The 26,891-nt window shown below is 48.8% G+C and overlaps 1 protein-coding gene across 1 annotated transcript in view; it reads left to right on the top strand.

The window, feature by feature from the left end:
* epha3 (eph receptor A3) overlaps window positions 1-26,188 on the top strand; it is a 59,443-nt gene extending 33,255 nt beyond the window's left edge. Inside the window, exons 9-19 of the mRNA XM_067261100.1 lie at window positions 1,588-1,750; window positions 1,936-2,038; window positions 2,745-2,809; window positions 3,494-3,619; window positions 5,963-6,148; window positions 9,293-9,354; window positions 11,430-11,639; window positions 13,283-13,432; window positions 13,990-14,183; window positions 20,356-20,511; window positions 24,235-26,188. Of these exons, the coding sequence (XP_067117201.1) occupies window positions 1,588-1,750; window positions 1,936-2,038; window positions 2,745-2,809; window positions 3,494-3,619; window positions 5,963-6,148; window positions 9,293-9,354; window positions 11,430-11,639; window positions 13,283-13,432; window positions 13,990-14,183; window positions 20,356-20,511; window positions 24,235-24,340 (1,521 nt within the window). The 3' untranslated portion in view covers window positions 24,341-26,188. The remainder of the gene's footprint in view (window positions 1-1,587; window positions 1,751-1,935; window positions 2,039-2,744; window positions 2,810-3,493; window positions 3,620-5,962; window positions 6,149-9,292; window positions 9,355-11,429; window positions 11,640-13,282; window positions 13,433-13,989; window positions 14,184-20,355; window positions 20,512-24,234) is intronic.
* The last annotated feature ends 703 nt before the right edge of the window (window positions 26,189-26,891 follow it).

The raw sequence follows: 26,891 nt of genomic DNA, 5'->3' as shown, positions 1-26,891 counted from the left end.
CCGCGGCAGTGTTGTAACTTCATCCTGAGCTGTTTACATTGTTAAAGCAGAACGTCGACAGATTAAATTCCGTACACAACTCGTAACAATCGCACGCTCTGTCAGACTGTGGCGTGGCGAAAGGGCTGACATGAGGAGGGGAAACACACACACACACACAGCCTGAGCACACCTGTGTGTGATTTTCAGGGGATCGCATGTTGTTGCGAGTGGTGAACACTGACAGCCTGTGTGGAGATTTATGGCTGTGATGAAGAGGCGTCCAGGACAAGCCATCGGATTGGTTACCTCCCTAAAGATACTGTGACTTGACATTGTTTTAAAGGGCTTTGTACACTATAAAGGTCTGATGCACTAGGTCTGAAGGGCTTGTCTGGAACATTATTTTGTGTGTGTGTGTGTACGTGTGTGATTGCAAGGAAGATTTCCTGTGAGTGTGCTAATGCGTGCTAGCTCATATGCATATTTCGAGTATTTCTAGCATGTGTGTAAAACTGTGATGGCATCAAGTTTCCTGCTGATTAAGGGTTCCGAAAACAAGCATGTGATCGGCTGAGTGTTGGCGTCTGCCTGACTCATTTCCTGGCGAAGTTAATCACTAAACCTTTGGAAAAACGGTTTATTTCCTAATACAGTCTGTCTAAAGTTGGTTAAGGATTGGTTTCAAAAGAGTGGAGCACAATGAGTCCAATGAGAGCTTTATGAAGGCCTGCTGTTGCCTATTGCCAGTGTTTAATTGGAGAGATAGACTCTGAGAGAGGCCACGTCAGATAGTTTGTTGCGCTTTACGTCCATTAGCTTTTCATTATTTATTTGTTTCTGATTATTGCAAGAGAAAACATTTGTGTTTAATCCCTCATATGTAACTGTAGCCTCTCGGATCTGGCAATACACACACAAACACACACGCACTCACACACACATCCACACACACACACACAGCTTGTCCTCCAGTCTCATATATATTATATATACAGTACATGTGTGTGTATGTGTGTGTCGCTCTCAACAAGAGTCCCCAGGTGGTAGATAGCATTGTTCCTTCATAATCTGAGGACACGGGGTAGTGCAGGAGAGAGCTTCTACATCTCATTGACTCCTTCACCTCCATCCCTCCATCCCTGCTCTCCTTGGTCCCCCAGTATTCCCCCACATCTGGAAACAATGGGCTGAAAGTAGACCCTGCACGTAAATCCTGTCCACCCAGCCTATGTCGGGATCAGTGCACCACTGAGATGTTTAGTGAAGCCGTAAAACAGAAAGGTGGTAACTTGTGAGGCCCGCGTGGAGCTTGGAAAAGTGTGTGGGTGAGAGGAGGGGACCTAGTAAGAACACGTCGTCTCAGGGGCTCGGCACACCTGAGTGCACACTGCAGTGTCTCTCTCTAGAGTATATTACAGTCTCGATCTCTCTCTCTCTGTCTCTTTGTCTCTCTCTCTCTCTCTCTCTCTCTCTCTCTCTCTCTCTCTCTCTCGCTACATGCTGCCTGTAGATGTCTTCTCCTCTATGAGATAATGGTAAAACCATCTCCCTCCTTGTTTCCCTCCCCCCCCCCACTCCCTCTCCCTCCCTCTCTCTGGGCCACAGCAGGAGCAGGAGACGAGCTACACCATCCTGCGCTCCAAGGGCTGCAACGTGACCCTGAACGGCCTGAAGGCCGACACCTCCTACCTCCTGCAGATCAGGGCCCGGACGGCCGCAGGGTACGGAGCCAGCAGCAGGAGCTTCGAGTTCGAGACCAGCCCCGACTGTGAGTGGACCTGTCTGGCTGCCTGTCTGTCTGTCTGCCTGTCTATCTGCCTGTGTCTGCCTGTGTGACTGCCTTTCCTTACTGTCTGACTACCTGTTCTGCCTGGTTGTCTGTCTGTCTGATAACAAAGAAATGATGAATGAATGAATTTGACAAAAAATCGTATTATCTCTCTCTCTTTGCAGCATTCTCTATCTCCAGTGAGAGCAGCCAAGTGGTTCTGATCGCCATCTCCTCTGCAGTGGCCATCATCCTCCTCACTGTCTTGCTCTACGTCCTGATTGGCAGGTCTGTGCACCTATCAGACAGTTGCACGCTCGCTTCGCATGCTGTCAGACCCGATCACAAGTCACTCACAAGTCCACCTCTTAGTGATTATACCCACGGATCTTAGACCAGCTCTCCATCTCACGTCTCTTTACTCGCCATTTGTTAAGGACCATCCAAAACTGACAGGAGATCAGTGTTTAAAGGCAGATAGACAGACAGAGGCAGATAGGATCATCCTCATCCTTCCAGTTGCGTGGGTGTGTGTGTGTATATGTGTGCTTTGTGAATACCACCATGGTCCTATACATGCCACTTCTCATTATCTGTGTTAGTTTGCTTGGCAAGAGATGTATTATGTTCCCCTCCATCTCACTCCCTTTCTCCCCCGTATGTGTTTGGCGTAAGGAACACCTTGAGTGTGTGTGTGTCTGGCCTGGGAGGATTGATGTTGGCAGTAGATACTGTGGAGGGAAGGTATAAATCTGAGCCTCATTAGAAGACCCACAGATTCTGTTCTGGCTCATATGAAAAAGAAACAGTCAGGTTTGCTCAAAAGTCTTGCCCCCACTCCTGAACCCCTCCTACACACACACACACACACACACACACACAAACGCACACACACACACACATCACCTCACAGAGAGTAAAGCAATGGAGTAGGGACTGATGGGAAAATGTAATGCAAATTTCATCCTTTTTTGTATTTTTTTTTGATCGGCAGGTTCTGTTGCCACAGCAAGTCCAAACATCCAGACGAAAAAAGGCTCCACTTTGGCAACGGACACCGTAAGAATGCGCCTCTCTTTCTTCCTTTTTCTCCTCTCTCTTTTTTCTTCTTCAGCGTTCTCTGCCTCTCTGTCCGCTGTGTTTCAAGTATTCGGACAGAATTAATACCTAATTGTTGAATCAGAGCAACTTGCTCTATCTGGCGAGCGTTCCGGAGCCAGTTTGTCCGGTACACCAGCATGCGTGTGTTGGTGGACTGCTGTGTTAGTATTAGGCCATCCATCTCCTGATTGGGGTTTATTTGAACAAATGGCCTGCTTTCCTTGGTGCCTGGCCACAGTGTTCGCACAGTAACATCGAGTGTTGGTCTTCCACGTGATTTATTTACGGGCTTTTATTGATGGCCCGCTAATCCATGCTCCTCATATGATGGAGTGTGTTTTGCTACAGTCGTTTTAGAGGCTGAAAGGCTGACGTCACGCACTTGTCCAGAGGGAGGAGACCAGACCGGTCCAAACACTCCCAACATGGTCATTTGGGCCCACTCACACATGGGCTAACCTCATTTGACTAACACCCACCCTCATTACCTCTTGAATACACTTGATGACTAAAACACACACACGCTCGCACGCTTACACGCACTCGCTGCCCACACACAAGTGCTCCCTGCGAGACTCACACTCTCACACTTTATCCGGTAGGTTGACTGAGTGATTAACACCCTCTCCTCCTCCACCCCAGTCCGTCTGCCAGGTATCAGGACCTATGTGGACCCCCACACCTATGAAGACCCCAGCCAAGCCGTCCATGAATTTGCCAAGGAGCTTGATGCCTCCTGTATTGCCATTGACAAGGTGGTGGGAGCAGGTGAGTGAACCCCCCCCCCCTCACACACACACACACACACACACACATTCATATGCAGGTACATTGCCCCAAGAAATCTGTATTCAGACAGACATCAGGTAAAAGATATACGAGAGCGTTGAGGTGTGTTATAATGTAATATGCACTGTCGGAAACGAGAATCATTTAACACCTCAGTCGGAGGTCTGGTCCTACCACTCTACGTCCCTGATAGCGGGAAGGGTAGAGAAAGAAGGGGTCGGGAGAGGGGGATGTCGGGGAAGAAAAAGAGTGAACTTGTTACTGCCTCACTGCGTTTAATAGCACAGCTCCAGCTGGGATATTATTTTACACCCCCCCACCACCTCCACCCCTCCATCACACTCCTCCTTTCCTCTGTCCGTCCCTTCATCCTCTCCGTCGGTCTCTACCTAGCTTTCCCTCGCATCTCTCCATCTCGCTCCGTCTTCCGTCTCTCTCTCTCTCTCTCTCTCCCTCTCTCTCTCTCTCTCTCTCTCTCTCTCTCTCTCTATCTCTCTCGGTCTTTCTCAGCTCTGTCTCCCACACCCCTCTCCCACGATCCCCGATGTGTGTAGCAGGAGTGCAGACATGGAGTTAGTGCTCGGTGATTCATGGCAGAGGGGGGACGGAGGGAGGAGAGGGGGGGGAGGAGAGGGGGGGAGGAGAGGGGGGGAGGAGAGGGGGGGAAGCAGTGGCGGGGTCTCCGGAGTCCACCTCCTGTCCTCCACGCCGTAAAGCCCCCATAAAGACGTCAGACGCCGCAAACAGCCTTTATATACTACACTGTCAGCTGTGGACTACACACTACCCCTGCAGTGCACTGCTTATACGACCTCACAGCATATACTCACACCCTCCGCCGTGCTCTACAGAATATCTGTACATACTCATACACCATACTCATGTACTCTACGTTAGGATTTACATACTGTACTGTACACTACACTCTCTTGACTCCTAAAATGCCGTAGACACTACAATCTCTTGACTGTGCACTCTTCCCTATATACGACACAATCTTGACTGTACATCACCGTACGCGCTCCATACTTTTAACTCTACACCACACATAGTTCACTTTTTTCTCCAATCAGCTCCATAAAGGCTTCGCCCCCTATGGAGACCAGCTGCTTGGGGATACTTTCAGGTTTTGAGACGTTCCATTCTCTCACCGAACAACGATTGCATTAAAAGATGCCTCGCTCTCTCTCTCTCCGGGTGAAACCCCAACATCAAAGTCCCGGTGTAGGCCGAGCAGAGCCGGGGTTAGTTTGACTAATCAGGGCGTCTGTGGCCACAGCTCTATCAGAGACATGGAGGATGGGGTAATGCTGCTCCTCTGACCTCTCCTTTGGTCATCCATGCTTGTCTACCCACCAACCCAGAACATCACAGGCCGGAGGAGCAGAGCAGGGCAGCCCAGCTCCTCTGTTTAGACAGCCTGTAATTACTCGAGCTAAGTTCTTCCAGACCCGGTATCAGCCCAGAGTTTGACCTGGCGTCTTTGTGATCCGCTATGTGGGAAACAATCACACGTGAGAGAGAGGGGGAGTTTTGTGTGTTGGGGGGGAGGGGGGTGTGGGGGGGGGGGGGGTGCAAGTGATTGAAGGAAGCTCTGCATATCTGTGTTGCGATATAACCACACACTCACACACACACACACACACACACACACACTCTTCTCTCCAGCCAAGTCCCTGTCACCGGCCATATCACTGCAAAGTCCATTCTTCATCTGAAGTCTTTGAAGTGGCCAGGCAGCTATAATGTCCTACCTAGGGAAACTATTCCACAATATTCCATATAAGACACACACACGTACCTATGCACATACACACACACACTCTCTTTGTATCCCCTAACCACTCAGGAATGATAATTGTTGACTCCCTAGGTTAAATTTGATGAGTCATAGTGCGTTTAATAGGACATGGAAAGTTGAAAGGTCATTTATATACCGTGGCTAGCGATTGGCCAGGCTTAAATGAGTCACTGTGATCTGAATGTGGGAGATGAATTTGAAAGCGCATGACTGCACATGCTTTTATTGGCTTGTTAAAAGTAGATAATATGGAATTAGGCAAGAATCTGTCACTTCTTATCCAAATTAAATAAATCATTGCAGAACTTTTATTTTTGTTGAAAGTATGAACCATGAAACGTGGATAAGGCCATTTGAATCCAATTACAATTGTGAATACTTTTGTTTCCATAAATATACAGAATTCTATTGATAGATTGTATCTCATTTTTAGCATTTAGGGAAGTATTTTTTTTTACCACAGTTAGACTATAGTATCTATATTTCATAGTGTTTTGCTTGTGTGTGTGTGTTTCCTCCAGGTGAGTTTGGAGAGGTGTGCAGCGGGCGTCTGAAGCTGCCCAGTAAGAAGGAGATCTGCGTGGCCATAAAGACCCTGAAGGCGGGCTATACTGACAAACAGAGGCGGGACTTCCTAGCAGAGGCCAGCATCATGGGACAGTTCGACCACCCAAACATCATCAGGCTGGAGGGCGTGGTCACTCGCAGTGAGTACTGCAGACATCTTACACTACAGCATCATCAGCACCACTGGCCGGCATTTTAGGTTGCTCCTGGGACCTTGGTCAGAATACATTTGATAATAAAATAATAAATAGATAACAGTAGTCATAATAATAATGGTAGATAATATTACAGTTTAAGATGTCGCTCTGGATAAGAGCGTCTGCTAAATGACTAAATGTAAAGATGTACATTGAACTGAATACAATTAAATTGACAATATAATACAATGCAATAAAATATAATACAGTACATTGGAAATAAATACAATTAAATACAAAACACAATACAGTTCATCATAGGTGTATTGTACTTTTGCCAAATGGAGACTTTTACAGATGTACTTTTCCTTATGATCAATGGATGCATGACATAATGTTAGTCCAGGCATGTACCTTTTACAAGACAGATCTCTGGTTCTGTTAGAGGGATCCCCTGGGCTAGATAATATCACTATCAATGTGATCTGATCAGAGCATGTAGTCCAATGCGTGAATAAATCCATAGCTCAGCCTCTCTGCACCTCCGGGACTATTAGCACACAAATGCCTTTTTAAAAGGAAAGCGCCGTGTAATAATGAGTTTGAACTGTGCCCGTCTCAGCCGTGGCCCAGGGCCCTGGGAGCTGGTTAGGCAGCCCTGCCAGGGCCCTGGGAGCTGGTTAGGCAGCCCTGCCAGGGTGCTTCTGAGGAGGTGAAGCACCCGTGATCCTGCTCTCATCCCTCTCCAGCACGTTTACTCAAAGGAACCCGGGAAAACCAAAGACAACTGGCTGGGAAGTTCATGGTTTGCAGCCAGGTCTGGCCATGATGACCATTAGGACGAAGGAGATCAGTTTTTTTTTATACAATGATTGGATCTTAAACCAGTTCTCTCGTAAATAACTTTATATCTGCTGTTATGCCAAGGTAAAGACACGGCCGATGAGGTAGTTTGGTCTTGGAATCATTTTTGGTATTTTCTTGGTTGTGACCAAGAGTCCAGCTTTAGGGACAGTTCTCCCAGCAGCTCCCTATTGGAAAGCCGCTCTGTCTTCATCTTGGTTCTGCACCGAGTTATTTCAGTTACTCAGCAAAACACTGTCCAAACACTGAATGCACATATTTGTTTCCAACAGCTTTACATTTGGCTCCAAACGCAGTCCTTTGAGGAATGTGAAACTGGCCTTTTATTTATGTAATCCCTCATCAAACTGGGATTATATTTGTCTAATAAATCTTGCACCACTCGCTCTGTTAAAGTCCAGATGGTGAATAATGGCAGTCTTAATTGTAGATGACTGTGGCTTGTTTCTGTTTTTAGAACAAAATTAGGGGGGAAGCCCATGAACGTATGTGGTTATGTGTGTGTCTGTGTTTTCATGATCATATACAGTGTGTGCTTTTCGGAGGACCACTTCCAGCAAATGGGCGTGATTGCGAGCAACTCTTGGGTGAATGGTTTTGGGGGGGAGGGATACATAGTCAGTACCGCACACACACACACACACACACACACATAGAGTTCCCACACGCACACACACACATAGAGTTCCCACGCACACACACATCCTGCCCCTGCCGCGGGGTGATTTATTAACCTGGTCCTGTTAATTCTTAATAATCCAGAGACGTTCACACCTCATTTAACCTGCTGCTGCTTTTGGCTACAGTACACTGAGGACCATGAGCGTCGAACACATACACGCACGGAGACACCCACACACAGACCCACGGACACACACCAACACACACACGCCAGCACGCACTCCATGGGAAAAAACGGGATCCAGCGGGGAGGATGAGAAGAAAAGGGGGATGATGGAGGGAGGATACAGGAGTCTATTTCACTGTTCAACTATAAAGGATGTCTGTTAGGACAAATGGAGTGATACATCAAGGTTTTCTTTTGGAGGGGGGGGTGTCTAAGAGGGTTTTGGATCAGCAGAGTTCCTAATGGGAGGAGGAAGTGGTCCTGAGGAGGGGCCGCTCTGTCAGTCAGCCCCGGCTCAGAGACACTCGTAAGTTCCAGAACCTTTCCGGCCCCTGCCCAACATCCAGCCAGTTGGGAAGCAGACAGCTTTATTAATTAAAGTTTAGTTTTCCAACTAGGGTAATAAATGTGTTTCTTTTTTACGACACACAATTCCATCACCCTCCACCTCTGTCGGCTCTGGAAATGAGACGAACATCTCCAGATGTGGACCATCACTGTGATCCGTTTACAATGTGTGACATGGAGAGAGAAAGAGGAGAGATGGAGAGAGACAGGGAGGACGGGTGGGAGGGAGAGTGAGGGAGAGAGAGGGGACAGACAGAAGAGAGAGAAAGAAAGAGAGAAAGGGGGAAGAGAAACAGGAGAAGGGGAAGAGAAAGACTGAGTTGGGAAAGAGGAAAAGACAAATCGCCTTTATTTTGGAAGTAGAGCGCGCCTATCCTTACAAAAGAGGAAAAGACAACCATCTGTGACACAAACATGTCGTGACACCATAGCTGTTCATTTGACTAGGGCTTATTTAAAGAGATTTTCCCTGCCCCCCCCCTCCTCCCCACCAACCCCTCCCAGCTATAAAGACCTGCTCTCTGAATCAGGTACAGATGATAACAGAGATTTACAGCTGGCTCTGCTGCTGGAATAAAGATGTCAGCCACTGACAGGTGACCTGCTGGGACCTTAAACTCTGCTTGTTTCATCCTGCTAGTTTCTGTGTGTGTGTGTGTGTGTGTGTGTGTGTGTGTGTGTGAGAGAGAGAGAGAGAGAGAGAGAGAGAGAGAGAGAGAGAGAGAGAGAGAGAGAGAGAGAGAGAGAGAGAGAGAGAGAGAGAGAGAGAGAGAGACCAAAGGGCTATTCATCCTTTGGTTTGACTTAGGTCCTCCAGAGTATTCTATAAGTTATTGGTAAGACATTTGACCCATTCAAGTCACCAGTGTCATGCTGAAATATTCCTCCCTTCATTGACTGCAAGGGTTCCAACCGTTTAGACATATTAAATAACACACTTTTTTCCCAGTGTCCCCACTTTTCTGAAAGGTTGTTTGCTTTGGGGAGATTTACCACGCATAAAAATTTGGAATGCAACCATATAAAATGTTATAGAGGTGGGTAGAGGGCGTTTCAGCTGCAGAAGTCAACTTTGTGTCTTTTTCCAGGCAAACCAGTGATGATTGTGACTGAGTACATGGAAAATGGATCTTTGGACAGCTTTCTCAGAGTAAGTACAGTATAACGCACACCTTGTGTGTTCTGTATCAAACACCACTCTCTCTATTTCTCTCACACACACACGCACACACACACTCACTGAGTCATCTCTCCCTCAAATCCAACACCATCACACTGTACTCTCTACCTCTCAACCTCTCATGCCCTCAGCACAGAGGACAGATGCCAGATGGCAAATTGTGGAAAGAGTTAGAGTGAGAGAGACAGAGAGAGAGAGTGAGAGAGCGATACAGAGAGAGAGGAGGGAGGAGGCGGGGGGGGGGGGGGGGGGGGAGTGTGAAAAACTGCACATAAAGACAGTAGCAGGCCCCCAAAGATGTCCACGGGTCGCTGTGACCTTGCACCAGAACCACCGGCGAGCAGCACACTCCCCCAGACACTCCCCAGCGGCATGCCCTCTTCTGCTGGGCACGGATCACAGACAGAGGACCCCCCGAAGTCCTGGAGCAGCCTGACACAGCGAGCAGAACTGCAGGCAGGAGACACTCACCCTCTCGCCCCATCCGTGTGTGTGCCCGCCGACGCCGTAGGGCACCACGATGAAGATAAAAAACAATGTCGTCCCGCAGAGTTCGAATCTGGGTTGAGTTAGCGACAGTCTAAGATTAGCATCCTTTCTTCGGATCCCGGGCCAGATGTCCCTGAACCACCTCTGCTACGAAGGAGCCCTGTTGCCCCACCCTGTCTCTCGCACTAACTTAGATGCCGTCTGGCTCACTGGAACTCTGCGAGGCAAAAGATCCGACCCCAAACGCTAAATCAACATGAGAGAAGCATTAAATAAACATGGCTGCACACGAGAGCGGGGTGCGCTGAGACTGTTTTAACCGTTTTCCACGCGCGTCTGCACAACATCCTCTCAGATATGAAAGGGAGGAGTTGCCATGTTCTCTGGCTATTTCCTGCAAGGTCTCATGGCCTGGCCTTCATCTGAGAAGACTGTGACACATACACACACACACACACACATACAGACACATACCCACACAGACTGCTGATTCTTCATACCTCATGTCATACACTATATTATTACAGTGGAAGCTTTGAACAGACTTAGCCACAACCAGGTGGTCTGGACACTATTCTCAACTCAATTAAGTTAACATAGTGCAGCAGGCAGTGTCTTGGTGCTATATATATATATCCTTACTGACACAAGTAAGTATGTGTAGTGTGAGTGTATGGCGCACACACATACACACAGAGAGACAAACACACCCACACACAGAAATATAATCATACTGTACACAGACTAACACTCACCCAAACATATACCAAAGTATCACTTTCTCTGCTACACTATTTCACTCCTTCCGGCTCATTCTCTTCTCTTTGGTTCTCTCTTCCTTTCTTCTTCTCTTCTTCCCGATTCTCCGTCCTCTGGGGTGTTTCACTTCCTGTCCTGTTTAACATCAGGACATCACCGACGACAGGAACATTCACACACGTGCCAGAGTAAACACCGTGTACGCGTATGGGTGTGTGCGTGTGCGCCTGAAATCTGTTTTCTATTCGTGTGCTGTTTATATTTCTTCCTGTCAGTTTCTCTGCAGCATCTCACCGGTTCAGCCCAGACACTGAGAGGCTCATCTAATCCACATGTGATCTTAAAGATAATCGCCTTATAAACAGCTTTCAGCGGTCTTGGATCCAGTTCACATGGATGGGGATGCTCATCGCGATGAGCATGTGGCGAATCGTCAGATGCCATATTAGGGCCAGATTTAGCCTCATTTCACAGTTCAGATGGACCCAGAGCAGTTCACGTTAGAGGTGGAAGTAAAGGTTAATCAGATCTGTTGTGGGTGTTAATGTAGGAATGTTCCAGTGTGTACCCAGAACCTAAAAAGGTCAGCTCACCCTTTATTTACGAGATACTTTATGACATTCTGCCCATCTTTCCCCTCTCTCTCTCTCTCTCTCTCTCTCTCTCTCTCTCTCTCTCTCTCTCTCTCTCTCTCTCTCTCTCTCTCTCTCTCTCTCTCTCTCTCTCTCTCTCTCTCTCTCTCTCTCTCTCTCTCTTTCTGTCTTCCTCTCTCTTTCATTTCTCTCTCTTTCCGTCAGAAACACGACGCCCAGTTTACGGGCATCCAGCTGGTGGGCATGCTGCGTGGCATCGCCTCGGGCATGAAGTACCTGTCAGACATGGGCTACGTTCACAGAGACCTGGCAGCACGCAACATCCTGGTCAACAGCAACCTGGTGTGTAAGGTGTCTGACTTCGGCCTGTCCAGAGTCCTGGAGGACGACCCGGAGGCTGCATACACCACACGGGTACGACACACAATCACACAAACACAAACAAACGAGGCATCCGTTTGTAACGCCAACTTGCTTTGTATTATATCCCACTGGAGCCTGTTTAATCTCCGACAACAGATGCAAATCCCCCCCCCCTCCATCCTTCCAGATCTTGCCATGGTCAGACTGACAGGTTGATAGGACGTGGTGGCGGGGTCTGTGGGTGGATCAGAGCAGAGCTGTTTGACCTCTAGCTCAGCGCCACAGAGGGCCATTGTCTGTCTGGGTTTCTGTCCCTCTATCTCCCCCTCAACAGCCCTCTTACTGAATGCCTGCTGTCCCCGAGACAGATCGTCTGACACATACGACACACACTCACACCCACACACTTCCTCTCCCTCTCCTTCGGCCTTGCGGAGTGAGAGCGAGATAGCCGGCGCATAAATAAAAGCAGGGGACGATAGCGGCCACATAAATTTCCCAATGTGCCCGCCTGTGTTCCTGAAGGATCATGGGAAAGGAATGACAAACACACATTTACAAGGTCATTGGAAGCCCTCGTTCAGAGCCCTGCCTGTCACATCACCATGCGTAGCACTGAGGCGTGCGTGCGCGCGCGCGTGTGTGTGTGTGTGAGTGCGGGCGCGTGTGTGTGGTCATCATAGTCCGTGTCTGCGTGCAGGGCCTTAAACTGGGTGTAATTACTGGTTAAGGACTACATGTCAAATAAACAGTCCAGGAGTTGCTACTTCTCTCCCAGAAAAGCATGACCTAAAGTATGCTAATGGGTCACTCCTGTGTTACACACACTTTCGGAGAACACACACCAGTGCATAACACACTGCCGTAGTATATACTGCTGTAGAACACATACTGGAACACCCACTGCTGTAGAACATACTGCTTTAGAACACATCGGTGTGGATCAAACAGTGGATCGTACACTCCCGTAGAACGCACACCACTGCTCTAACACTCACTGGACTCTGTGAGTGTGAGATGCTAGGCTTTCTTTCTTACAATCCTAGAGGTGTACCGCCTCACTTCCATGGCTATAATATTCCAGCCCATGGCACAGAGAGTGTGTGTGTCCATGAACGTGAGTGTGTGTGGGTGTGTGTGTGTTCACAGTCACAGGGGACGCGGGGTAGAAGTGGGTTTGTTTTTCTGAGGGCTGTGTGTTTACAGAGAGCTGGGCAGGAGTTGTGTGACTTGGCCCGCGAGTCCGTTGGCTTTGGCTCCTCTCCTCTCTCCTCCTCTCTCCTTTCTTCTCTTCTCCTCTGCTGGTGTGAGGCGTGTAAGGCTGAACTGTGAGTAAGTCCAGAAGCCTCCAGAGAGCATGAGCAAGGTACAGGGGCAGAAAGCCCCGCAAACCCCTCTACTCCCTCGGGGACTCTGAGGGCTCTGTATGCCCCCTCTATCAGGCGTGCTGGATCTCCTACTGGTGATACGGGATACACAGATCAAACGCAGGCCCTGGAGCTCTGGAGACCGAGCCATTCGTTTTACACCTTAACATCTTATGTTGGATTTCCTAAAGGTTTGATCGTCTTAGCCCATGGTGTATAATTCTCCCTCCCCCTCTCCCTCTCCCTCTCTCTCTCTCTCTCTCTCTCTCTCTCTCTCTCTCTCTCTCTCTCTCTCTCTCTCTCTCTCTCTCTCTCTCTTTCCTCCAGGGAGGTAAGATCCCCATCAGGTGGACAGCTCCAGAAGCCATCGCCTACAGGAAGTTCACCTCGGCGAGCGACGCCTGGAGCTATGGCATTGTTCTCTGGGAAGTGATGTCATATGGGGAGCGGCCTTACTGGGAGATGTCCAATCAGGATGTGAGTGCGCCGTTCTTGCCAAGGAGATTTAATGAACTTCCTGCTGGGAGAGGAAGTGAGGCGTAGAGTGGCCAGGTGGTGGATGGACTTTCTAACCGGAGGCCTGATGGTCTAATTCAGAAATGTAACTGTGCCATCTGAAGAGCCTGATGACAGAGAGGGAGAGACATAGAGAAAGAGGGAGAGAGAGAGAGAGAGAGAGAGAGAGAGAGAGAGAGAGAGAGAGAGAGAGAGAGAGAGAAAAGAGAAAGAGAAAGAGAGAGAGAGAGAGAGAGAGAGCGCGAGAGCGAGAGATAATAAGTGTGCCTGTTCTGAGATGTTAGGCCCAGCCAGCTCTGTCAACACTCCTCATCGAGAGTTGAGTGGAACACGGCAGACTGGCTGCTCCATCCGCAGTATGAAAGCACGTGCATTGTAGCACTGAGCACCAAGCGACTGCAGAATTCATGCTGGTGCCAGATGAATCCTTCCAAACCACGGCTCTTGATCTGCTGCCTATTGTAATCCCCTTCCACCCTACCCCCCACCCCACCCCACCCCTCCCCCCCACCCCCCAGGTGATCAAGGCGGTGGATGAGGGCTACCGGCTGCCCCCGCCCATGGACTGCCCCGCTGCTCTGTACCAGCTGATGCTTGACTGCTGGCAGAAGGAGAGGAACAACCGGCCCAAGTTTGAGCAGATCGTCAGCATCCTGGATAAGCTCATCCGCAACCCCGGCAGCCTCAAGATCACGGCCAACACCACATCCAGGTACCATGCAGATCCACCGGAGCTCTTTAAGCTCTGCCGCGTCCCCCTCGTCCCAGGCCGACCCGGTCCAAAGAACCGTTTTGTGAACCGGAATCATTCTTCGCTGTGTTCCGTAGTCTCTGGGCTTCGCTTGTTGAGAAGTGGCTCCTGGAAGTGGTTGGCCGTGGGTAATGGCACTGTTCCCTTCCTCTCTCCCCCTCTGTCCTCTCTCTTACCTCAGTCCCCCCTTTCTCTCCTTTTGTCCTTCTCTCCCACGCACCTGGCCAATGTGGACACCTGGCTCTGAGTGGCCGGACGCACCTGCTCTCCACGCGCCTCCCACTGCATTATGGGTTGGTACGGGTCAGAGCACCTCCTGCTCATCTGAGGCCAGCATGCGCCGGGACATTGGGGAGAGGAAAAGCTCTTCCCCAGCCAAGAGCTTGTTTCTCTCTCTCCCTCGCTTTACCCCTTCTTTTTAATTTCCTTGTCACGCCCTTCCTTGGAACATCTCACTGTGGCTGAGGAAAACAGACCCACAGAGGAAGGGGGAGGGAATGTGGACCTATCAGTGTAGTGGAGTCCAGAGTGGGTCCCGCCTCCTGATCCCGGTTCTGTTTGTTTTTGGAACAGTGGGGTAGCGACAAGGGCCACACAGAGCCCATTCCAAACACTCACTTCCTGCTTCCTGTGTGGACAGGATGTTATGCTTGCTCTACAGCTGAGAATATGTTGAGCTCCCCACCTCATACATTCTCCTGCCGACCTTCAATAACTCCTCCCACGTTGCCCTCCAGTCTTATCTCTGTGCAAAAACCATACAGTATTATTAGCATCAGTGTTAGTGGGTGAAGTCTCCCTAGTGTCTCACCTAAAAATGATTCCCTCCTCTCTTTCTCTCTTCCACTCCTCTCTTTGTCTCTCCCTCCCTCCCTTTCATCGTTGTGTTTACCTCCTTTGTTTGGGCCACCCTCCAGTCCCATGGGGCGTCTGACCTAGCTGTAGCCCATGTCGAGTCGCCCTGGCTGGGCAGAGAGGGGGACAGGGAGGGGGGCAGGAGCTGGGCCTGGAGCAGACGGCCAGGGTATTATGGGATGTCAGAGCTCATAACATTGACTAATGATTTCTTAAGAAAGTGAAAATGGGTCCCCAGGAGTTTGCATGTAATTTTCCTGATTGGCTTTTAACACTGGGCGAGTGCGGGCCGAGAGCGGGGCTGAGGTGATTTATGAGAGCGTGTGTGTATGGGTGTGTGTGTGCGTTTGTTAGGGTGTTAGGGGCCAGTGCACAGCAGGAGCAGCTGCTCTCAGCTCCACACACCTCATCTGTCTCAAAGCCACCCTTGCTAATGGAGCCCCCATCCCCCACAGGCCCCGACAAGCCTGGGGCCGTAGTAGACTGTCTGGGGGCCCAGGAGGGATCGTTTCTGGGTTGGAGTCTGTTGTCTGTGGGAGCACAGGTCTTTGGGTCACCAGGTCAATGTCGGTCCTGAAAGACTAATTGGTGGCCAAGAGTAGAAATGTCTGTAGCTGATGCCTCCGTCTGTGAGTGGACATGTTATGGTAGTGCTTGGCTGTGTTGGCGTTGGTCAGAGTACAAGGGGGAAGGGGTTGTTAGGGAAAAGAGGGGGTCGGAGGAGGGAGAAAGAAGAGGAGAGAGAGGGGGCGTGGTGAGAGCAAGGTTTAAGGGGCCCGTAGGCCGAGGAGGGATGCAGAGATGGAGGTGGAGGTCAGATACAGAGATGGAGGTGGAGGCCAGATACAGAGATGGAGGTGGAGGCCAGATACAGAGATGGAGGTGGAGGTCAGATACAGAGATGGAGGTGGAGGCCAGATACAGAGATGGAGGTGGAGGTCAGATACAGAGATGGAGGTGGAGGTCAGATACAGAGATGGAGGTGGAGGCCAGATACAGAGATGGAGGTGGAGGTCAGATACAGAGATGGAGGTGGAGGCCAGATACAGAGATGGAGGTGGAGGTCAGATACAGAGATGGAGGTGGAGGCCAGATACAGAGATGGAGGCCAGATACAGAGATGGAGGTCAGATACAGAGATGGAGGTGGAGGCCAGATACAGAGATGGAGGTCAGATACAGAGATGGAGGTGGAGGTCAGATACAGAGATGGAGGTGGAGGCCAGATACAGAGATGAAGGTCAGATACAGAGATGGAGGTGGAGGTCAGATACAGAGATGGAGGTCAGATACAGAGATGGAGGTGGAGGCCATATACAGAGATGGAGGTGGAGGTCAGATACAGAGATGGAGGTGGAGGCCAGATACAGAGATGGAGGCCAGATACAGAGATGGAGGTGGAGGTCAGATACAGAGATGGAGGCCAGATACAGAGATGGAGGTGGAGGCCAGATACAGAGATGGAGGTGGAGGTCAGATACAGAGATGGAGGTGGAGGCCAGATACAGAGATGGAGGTCAGATACAGAGATGGAGGTGGAGGCCATATACAGAGATGGAGGTGGAGGTCAGATACAGAGATGGAGGTGGAGGTCAGATACAGAGATGGAGGTCAGATACAGAGATGGAGGTGGAGGTCAGATACAGAGATGGAGGTGGAGGCCAGATACAGAGATGGAGGCCAGATACAGAGATGGAGGTGGAGGTCAGATACAGAGATGGAGGCCAGATACAGAGATGGAGGTGGAGGCCAGATACAGAGATGGAGGTGGAGGTCAGATACAGAGATGGAGGTGGAGGCCAGATACAGAGATGGAGGTCAGATACAGAGATGGAGGTGGAGGCCATATACAGAGATGGAGGTCAGATACAGAGATGGAGGTGGAGGTCAGATACAGAGATGGAGGTCAGATACAGAGATGGAGGTGGAGGTCAGATACAGAGATGGAGGTGGAGGTCAGATACAGAGATGGAGGTGGAGGTCAGATACAGAGATCGAGGAGAGAGTGAGTCACCCTGGTCCCCTTCACAGCGAGAGGTGCATTCCTCCTCTCCACAGAACAGCCCAGATGTCTGTCCGCACTCCTATCCGCATCCCCCCCCCTCCTCTCTTCTCCTTTCCTCCTCCTTTATCTTCTACCCTTCTCCCCCTCTCCCTGGAGAGCCCTAAAACATGATACTACACAGCAATGGTGAGTCAGAGGTCACTTTGAAAATGGAAAAGAAGAGATGGAGATAGTTAGAGGAGAGAGGAAGGAAAGACGGAGACTATGGGTTCACCTCTCTTGCATATAGTATGTTTTTTTTCCCTACATCCAGCTCTCTGGTTTCTGAATCTTGCACTGTCTGTGAAATGCGAGGCATACACAAGGGTTCAGGAAATCAAGTCTGCTGTCAAAAAAAGAAAAACATGCTCTTCCCATAATTCCTTTTCTCTCATCACTCGTTCTCCTTCATCACTCCCTCTTTCTTCCCTCGCTCCCCGCCTCCTCTCGCTTGTGCTTCTTTCGGGCCAGACTTCCACGGAAAAAACAAACAAACAGAAAATCAAATCAACAGCATCAGATAGATGGAGTTGGTGAGAGTGGTGGTTGTGGTGTGTGTGTGTGCATGTGTGTGTGTGTGAGGGGGTGGGGGGTAAGAAGACAAGGTCATCCACAGTTTACCTCTCTTCAGGAAGGAACAGGAATGTTTCCAGATCAATAGTTCTGGTGCTCAGCTGAATGCAGAAGGCTGCTGTGTGTACTGTAGTCAAGAGGCCTGCTGTCTCCCCTATCTCTCTGAAGCTCTGTCAGCCCAAAGGGCATTCAAACAAACCGGGGCTGTTCCCTTCCTCTTTTTTCTCCCTCTTGTCCTTCATTCCTCCCCATCAATCCTCCATGTACTCTTCCCTCCGTGCCCTTTCTTTTTCCTTTCGCTCAAATGCCCCCCTCCAACTTCCCTCCCTCCTTCTTCTCTGCTTCCACCCTCCCTTTCTCTCTGTTCCAACAGCCCCTATCTCCCTCCTCCCACCTTCCCTCTCTCCTCACACAAACAAGGGACTCTCTGGGGGGTCCCGGGGCCCTGAGCGTGCCTCAGCTCTCTGACACGCCTCTGATCCTCTGGAACAAGACTCACTCACATCTACAACAACAACTCACATGTACATTTACACACACACAGCCTCAACTGCTTTCTCTCGCTCGCTCGCTCTCTCTCTCTCTCTCTCTCTCTCTCTCTCTCTCTCTCTCTCTCTCTCTCTCTCTCTCTCTCTCTCTCTCTCTCTCTCTCTCCCACTCACACTTTCTCTGTCTGCCTTTTTCTGTTGGGTCACCCAGATGTAGATTCACCTGCTAAATGTCATACCCTAGCATCTCTCAGCCAACTTCCAATTTTAAGGAGACAGAACAAAAACCAACGAACCAATCCCCCCCCCCACTCCCCCCTCCCCACACACATCTCCACACAGCTCCTAGCCAAGTCGCCCGGGGCTGGACTTCCTTGTATTATAATGATTTTATTTACTCAACTATAAATAGAGGGTGTTCTGGGAGTACTGATCTGGTTTCCTGCCCTTGATCTGAACTGAGTTCTGCTGGGCTCTGCTTGGTTCTGCGTTCCCAGGAGTGGGGAGGGCAGAAGTGGCTTGGTGCTTCCTGTGAGCCAGGGATACCCAACCTGGGCTCTCTGAGCTCACATTTGGGGGGGTCCCCAGAATATCCTTTGTGTGTCAGTCCAACTTCCATCACCAAGAACTCCTCAGAAACCTCTCCTCAGGCTTAAATATGCTGGAGAGTATCTTGATACTCATGTGCTGTACATAAAGCTTTTGTTCTATTTTCTTACATTTGATTAGAATTGTCAAATCTAATTCCGTTGTTCTCGTTTTCTAATATTTGTTTTGTAGGGAATAATAATAAAATGATATGAACATTTATGCTTATGTCAAAAGTAGAAGGTCAATGTCAGTTCTTTCCAGAATGTACAGCCCACCACAGAATATGGAGGGTTGAATGGCATTCTGCATATTCTGTGGCCACCATGATTCCATTCTTGTCTGAGGCAACTGTTAAATCGGCAACCCTCTGGGCATTTGAGACTTTTAATGTCACATAATGCCAATATGATGTTATGTTGGCAAAGATTCAGCAACATTTTCCATGGAGTGGGCATCGCAAGCTTTGTGTGTGTCAGGAGGTTTCCGTCCAAATCCCTCTTTATCTGCAGTTTATTTCACAACAATATTTCTTTCCAAATCCACATTTGCCATCCATCCGATTTGATCTGGTGTTTTTTGCCTATTATTGACTATGGGTTTCACATCGACAGAAGTTTTAGAATAAAGGAAATCTATAGTAAAATACCTGAGGTAGGCTGCAAGGCATTCCTGCGTCTATCACAGCAAACTTCGTCTGAGGTCATTGAACCTAGCTTTGCATTGCACTGACAGCCACTATGAAGGGAGGAGTGTCTCCATAAATCCTATGTATATATATATATATATATATATATTTCTTTTGAATCTATGTCAGTGAGCTTCCATCTCAGCCTCGTGAATTTAGGTTGTCTTAATCTCTGCATAGTAACTTATTTTCACTCAACCACTTTTTGTTCCTTCGGGGCACTTGATTGGTCATTAGAAAATTATTCCACCCACGTGAGCCGGTCTCACTGAGTTACGGATTAATTGCGTGAGAACGTACCAAATCATAAAAATTCAGCGAGCGTTAGACAATAGCTTGAAGACTATACACCAGTGCCTTAGCTGGTCCCCGGGAGCGTTAGCACGTACACCGGAGCTCTTGCTGTTCCTTGTTTAGGGTCGAAGTCACTTCTTCGGAAACTATACAAAAAGCACATTGGGAAATGATCCGTAATGTGTGCATGATGATAGATACCTGTGCGTGTGGAGAATACGCTCAATAACACAGGAACACGCAGAGCCTGCAGGTACAGCCGCCTCTCCACATGTGGAGACCTCAGGGTTTGTCTGTGTGCGCATGTATGTGTGTGTGTGTGTGTGTGTGTGTCAACTCCCACTGGTGTGTCTGTGTGATGTATCGGATGAGGGAGGCGAAGGGCTGAGCCGTTGTTGTCCGTTCCACAGTACGCAAATAGTTTTCACCTTTCTATCATGACCTGGTCGGCAGATTTGTCTTTGAGAGAACATGGTTCGGAGAGCGAGACTGTGGGGGATTGATGTTTTTGGCATGTCATCATGCATTAAGTCACGCTTTTGTCCTGTTCCACTTGTTCATTCTTCTCTCCTTCCCTTCCCTCACCCCCCCCCCCCCTCCCCAGGCCTGTTAATCTCCTCCTGGACAGGAGCAGTATCGAGGTGACGTCCCTGGACACCATGGGTGACTGGCTGGACAGCATGAGGACTCTGCCCTGTAAGGAGGCCTTCTCTGGGGTCAGCTACAGTTCCTGCGACACCCTGGCCAAGACCTCAGCAGAGTAAGACACCAGGATCACATGTTTGAACCCTCTGATAGCTTTTCTACTGTATTCACATCTGGAGGATTCACTCCCAACGAAACAATTGCAAAAAAAAATTGTCCATCCACGGGTAATAAAAAGTGATGCGCGCTGCACACATATCCGTCGCACTTTTCCCCACTACGTTCTCCCATTCAGACTTGTAGCTCTGAGTATAATAGCAGGATGAGTCATAAACACAGACTTCAACACAGGCCTCAACACAGGCTTTGACAACACATGACAGGGTTGCGATGAGAGGAGCTCGGCCCTCTACGTCCCTGCTGTCACGTTGCTGCGGGGCAGAGCTAGTACCTCTCCCAGACCCCCTCGTGTTTACAGACCTGCCTCCGTTACTGAAGAGGCACCACCGTGGGGCCTAAATCTCCTAAACGTGGCCCGAACAGTTTGACTGTAATCGATAATGACAGTGCTTTAGCCACGCTCACTGTTACACAACTGAGTCCAGAGAAAGGAGGGGGAGAAAGGGGAGGAATGAGAGAAAAGGAGAAAGTGGGAAACGCCAAGTAAAGAGAGAGAGCGAGAGAGAGAGAGAGAGAGAGAGAGAGAGAGAGAGAGAGAGCGAGAGAGAGAGAGAAAGAGACATCAGGGGAGGCCCCGGGTCTTGACAGGATCTATGGCGTGATAACAGCTTTAGAGAGGTGGATCTGCCTGGATCTATGGCCCAGAAGCTTCTGTGCCAGAGCCAGAGCAGAACGGGCCTGCAATAACAAACCCCTCTCTCCGGCTCCGCCGGTGGGCTTGGGGATTCACGGCTGATCCAGCGGACTTCCAGGACTCACAGGGACACTCTTTCAATTCAGTCTAGCTCTCACCATTTCTTGTCTCATTTTGTCGTCCGTATCATTTTGCCACGACTTCATCTTTCCTCTCTTTTTCTACCCTTCGCTCTTTATTGCTCGCCTCCATCCTTCCCATCCCGACTCCATAGTTGTTTTTTCTCCTCTCTCGTCTCCCGGGCCTCAGTGCTCCTGGTCTCTGCAGACCTGCTGTTGTGTTCCTGGGGGAGATCATTGACAGAGTAAATACATGGACAGTGGTAATCAGTCTGATCAGAGCAGGGGTCTAGGAGCTCTGTTCTGACCCTGTTGGCCGTTTGGTCCAAACAGCCTAACAAAAGACCAGGCGGTAATCACCAGTGTGTCCTCTGTTCTGATGTCAGAATGAGTAATGGAATGCAAATAGCTAAGAGTTCTCATGGCTCCGATATAATTGCTTGGGAGTCTTATCTGTCTAGCAGCACGCTGCCGTATAAGGACAGCATGCTCGCACTCTTTCTCTCTTCCTCTCTATCTCTCTTGGTCTACATCTTCCCCTCTCTCTGCATCCCCCCTTCTCACAGTCCAGCTCTCATCTCTGCTCATGTCTCTCATCTCCCTTCTCTCCTCTCTGGTCTATGCTCTTTCCCTCCCTCCCTCCCCCTCTCTCTCTCTCTCTCTCTCTCTCTCTCTCTCTCTCTCTCTCTCTCTCTCTCTCTCTCTCTCTCTCTCTCTCGCCAAACACACACACACCAACACACACACGCCATCTCTTACTGACAAACTGTAGAAGAAGCACTCTTCTCCTCCTCCATTACTTTTTCTCACTCATGCCATTTAATCAATAGAAATGCTTAATCAATGAAAGCGTCCCTTCACCCAATCACAGCCAAGCAAAAAACACATACTGCCGACTCAGTAGAAAAGCAAGTCCAGTATCGACGGCATACATCACAGATAAACTGTACTGCACAGTTTCAGCAAACAGGATCTTTCCATCCTGTAGCTATGATCCCTCCGTCCAGATTATAATTGGATCACAGCTGTGTTTAATCCAACAAAAGCTATAGCTCACACACACCAAGGCTGGTTTTGATTGGTTATCCTTGAGCGGGCCCGTGGATCAGGGAATCGATTAGTGCTGTCTTAATCTGATCCTTGATATTCAGCACAGGGCCAGCCACTCTCTGGTTTGCCCAATCCAGATCCCTAGATGATGTGTTGAGATACTTTCAAAGCACATTCATTTTGTGAGTGTTTTCAAGGCTGCTGAGATACACTGGTCAGTCATACTGTACCTGATCAATAAGCTCCTGGCCTCTGTTTTTTTTTTATGCACGTCTTAGCAAGTCAACCCAGTCAACAGCTGGGCTCAAAATGTGTTCATCTTTATGTCTTTTTGTTCATCTTTGTGAATGTGTGCGTAAACGTGTGTTCACCATTACCGCCCATGCTTTCTTTTACATTCACGGAGTGTCATGAATTATTATTTTGATATTTGATGTGCATACCTTATGATTTCTTTTCATATCATAGTGATTTCTGTAACGCTGCTGTTAGTGTCCGCAGTGGGTGTAGCTTAAGTCTTCAAGAAGAGTGTAGTTCTACTTCTTTAAAGGCCTCCCCTCATATCTCTGGGCCTGCCTGTGTCTGTGTAGAATCTGCCTGACGGAGGTCCACGTGACAGCAGCCTCCTGCCCAGAGTGGGAGCCCTCCATGGGGATCACCACCCTCTAACGCCCCCCTCAGGGACTGGATGGTGGGTGCATAACCAGGGCCGGGCTTCAAGGCCTACCGGGGAGAGGCTGACCCCAGAACCCCCATACTGGATCAGACCGGCTTCCCCTCCACCTCCCACCCCTAGAGGCCAACACTCCAATGTCATAGGAATTGGGAGGTGTAGGATCTGATCCGGATTGGCGGTTAAGGGCAGCTTCTACCTGATGAATGCTGTAGTAGTGTGTGCTGATTGGCTGTCCTAAGACTAAACCCCCCCCCTGCTTGCATCCAATGAATGAAGATGATGATAGTAATAGGAACCAGTGTAAAAGTGTGTACGTGCAGTGTTTTCGCTCAGAAGCCTGACAGACAAGCCACCGCTCCTAACTCGATGCAGTAGCTCTGCTTCTACTAATATGCCGCCATGATGTTAACAGGAGCAGAACTGTGGAGAGCTGTCACATCAGTATGGAATTAATGTTGCGTGCTTTACAGAAAACATATCCACCACCTTAAATGCACTGTGTGTGTGTGTGTGTGTGTGTGCAGAGATGGCTGTGATCTGATGATGATGATGTCCACTGTATATTACCAGATGCATGAAACTAACGACTTCAGAGATTGTGTAAATGCATTTTCTTGTTGTTCGTTCATCTGTTCTAGTGCTGCTCTGCACCACACACACACACACGGACACACACACACACGGACACACACATTCCACTCAGTCATCCATACAAATAGCTTCAAGTCAACATCAGATGCAAACCCTCTCGTGTGCCTTTTCAACCCTGGATCTTATTGTTTCCAGTGACAGGGTCATAATGAGAGCTGTCACTGTGGCCCCATGTCGCTTTCTTTCTCTAACACACACACACACACGGACACACACGGACACACACACTCACGCTGTCTGTCTGTCTGTCATGACTACTGTGGGCAACTCTCCCCTCAGCTGCTTGCAGAGCTATGGCAGTCCATCTACCTTCTGGGAAATGCAGTCCTCTGTGATTGACAGCTGTGTGTGTGTGTGGGGGGGGGGGGGTGGAGAGCTGGGGGTATGTCATTAATGTCACCAATGTCACATACTCATCCACTAACACACTGTTTCAATCTTCTCCCGTCATCTTCTCTCTCTTGCTCTCTCTCTCTCCTCGCTTCCACTTCTCTCTTTCTCTCTCCCTCTTTCTCTCTCTTTTTGTAGGGATCTAAAGAAGGTTGGTGTGACTATCGTAGGCCCACAGAAGAAGATAGTGAGCAGCATCAAAGCACTTGAGACTCACACCAAGAATGGCCCAGTCCCTGTTTGAAAGCCCTCCAGAGACCCAGGTTCTGTCAGTCAGGCTTCGGCCTACTCCCATGACAGACCTGAGAACTCAGTGTCAAACAACACAAGGAAGTAGAACATTAGGATAACGCTCCCAAGAAAGGCATAATGGCCCTCGGAAAGATGATCACTTCCTCAACATAGGAAGTTCAAGCAGCAGTAGGCCTTGGGGTCCTGAGGTCTGGGGCCTGATTCTGGGGTCTGGGAGCATTGATATGGGCCCTTGACCGGGGAATTGGTCTGGGGTCTGGGATGGGATTTGAGGGCTTCAGTCCTGGGTCTATCCCATTTATTAGACCTGAGTCTGGACAACAGGGCTCAGTGTGACGTCAGTAAGGATGTTTTGCTGTGAACAAATCCTTTCTCAGTCTCCCCTGATTGGATTTGACTGACAGCTCATGACTGTGGACGGGGAGAGGTGAAATGCCTTGAGTAGAACATAGCAGATGGCAGCAAACAATCTGGACCCTGGACCTGGTTTCCGACCTGGTTCTTGACCTTCCGTTTTTCCGGTCCAACGTACTGTAGTAGTGCCTGAACAGCAGGTTGACTACAGGTCCTGAGAGATAAACCGGAGATCCACTGAACAGACCCAGGACAGTCACAAGCCATTTATACTGTAGCTCTAACAGTTCAGTACCAATGTACACATGCAGTCGTGGTGATGTGCAAAGCAATAATTATCATCATTTCCATAATTTTCAGTCTCCCTAAGAAGGAACCATGACACTAGGAAGCACATAGTCTCCTGTCGCCCACTGGCTAGTTTGCACCGATGACATACTATAAGAGACTCTTCAACCATCACAACATCACAGAGTGACTACATGAAGTGAGATGTGAGCGGGTGAAGAAGACTGCTCTGACCGAAATCTCTGGAACAGGTGTTGGTTCTCTGTTCAATCTGAGAGAGAGAGAGAGAGAGAGAGAGAGAGAGAGAGAGAGAGAGAGAGAGAGAGAGAGAGAGAGAGAGAGAGAGAGAGAGAGAGAGTGCAAAAAAGAGAGGGAAAGATATAAAGAAAATGGTGAGAGGCAGAAAGTGGACAGGTTGTGAGAGACAGGTAGTGCTAAAGAAAGGACAGAGAGACTACTTCAGATGCTGTCCAATGCTGAGCTGTGTTGCAAATCTGTGATGTAGAGTGTATGTGTGTGTGTGTGTCTTCTCATTCTTCACGTGTGCAGAATTGACTGGGTCTGTAGGTCCTCCTGGTAGCAGAACGGATAACTGTAATATGTTCAGAGAGTCCGGTTCCACCTGGTCCTGTCCAGTCCAGTCGGTCCTCCGCCACCCCCTCTCCCCCGGCTCTGGACTGCTGCTGCTATCTGTGTGTTCTATGTGCATGTACATATGTAAACACACCTGTAATGAGTGCTCTCCTAGTGGTACTGTCCCATACATGGCCATCCCCTTTGTACAAATGTTTGTATGTATAAAAGAATCAACAAAATATCTGCGCCACATTTTAAAAAATGACAACAAATCCTTTGTACTATACGTTACGTTATTTTGAATTCTATTTGTTTCTTCTTCTTTTTTTTTTCTACAGTTAAAAAAATCAATTATTACTTTATTTATTTGTTAACCTATGACGTGCAAAGTTGAATGTTTTGTTTGTAGCATACCAGTAAGTTATCAGTGTTTTCTATTTTACTTCCTAAACATTTTGATGGAGCAATACTGTTATGCACCCCATCCCCAGCCAGTTTGATTTGATCTGCTTTCTTTAGACTGACCTGTATGTCTGTGTGAGAGTGTGCAAATTTAGATGGCCTTGTCGACTAATGTAAAATGATTTGTAGTGGAAACATTTATATTTTTATAATAAACATTCTCAAAATATTTTCTAAAAAATTAATGCAGGGAACAGTGTGGCAGTGTCTATTTCATTTGATATTCACATTTAAACATTACATTTAGTCAATCAGCCCAAGTATGTGTGTGTACAGATTTGCAAACTGTGTTCTACATACATTCCTGTATCAGAGTACATTTGGACAAAATGATAGTGAGCAACAAGTTGCTACTATCCGGTACATGTGTGAACATAGCCAAAAAGACAAGCTGCAGTTCATTAGATCTCTTGTAAGGTTTGAATCGAATCAAGGTGTTATTACTAGCATTGCACATTCAAACACACATCCACAAACACACACATCTGCTCCACAGGTCCAAACTCGTCCATAAGTCCGGCTCCTGTTCTCAAAGCTTGCAACCCTTCTCTCATAAGAGGGTCAGTGTTCCTTCCCAGTTTCAATAAACCTTTTCATATTGGATCACGCATAGTTAGAAGCTAGATTTATCGTGTGATTTTGATGCAGCTGATCCTGGAGGTTTCCAGTGGTGGGGGGGTCGAATGGTTGTCTGATGGGGCGGTGACTGATGGTCTTCCTGCTCTCCCCCGAATGGCTGACGTTCTCCAGATGTCCCGGGGCAGATGTGCAGAAAAAGAGAGTGAAATGGAGGAGAGATGAAGAGCAAGAGAGCAGGACATTGCCCTCCCAGTTAGGGAACAATGAACACAGTATGTTGGACA

This window comes from Osmerus mordax, chromosome 2 (assembly GCF_038355195.1).
Source record: "Osmerus mordax isolate fOsmMor3 chromosome 2, fOsmMor3.pri, whole genome shotgun sequence".
Classification (NCBI taxonomy): Eukaryota; Metazoa; Chordata; class Actinopteri; order Osmeriformes; family Osmeridae; genus Osmerus; species Osmerus mordax.
The sequence above is the reverse complement of the archived record's forward strand: the minus strand, read 5'-3'. Positions and strand labels throughout refer to the sequence as shown.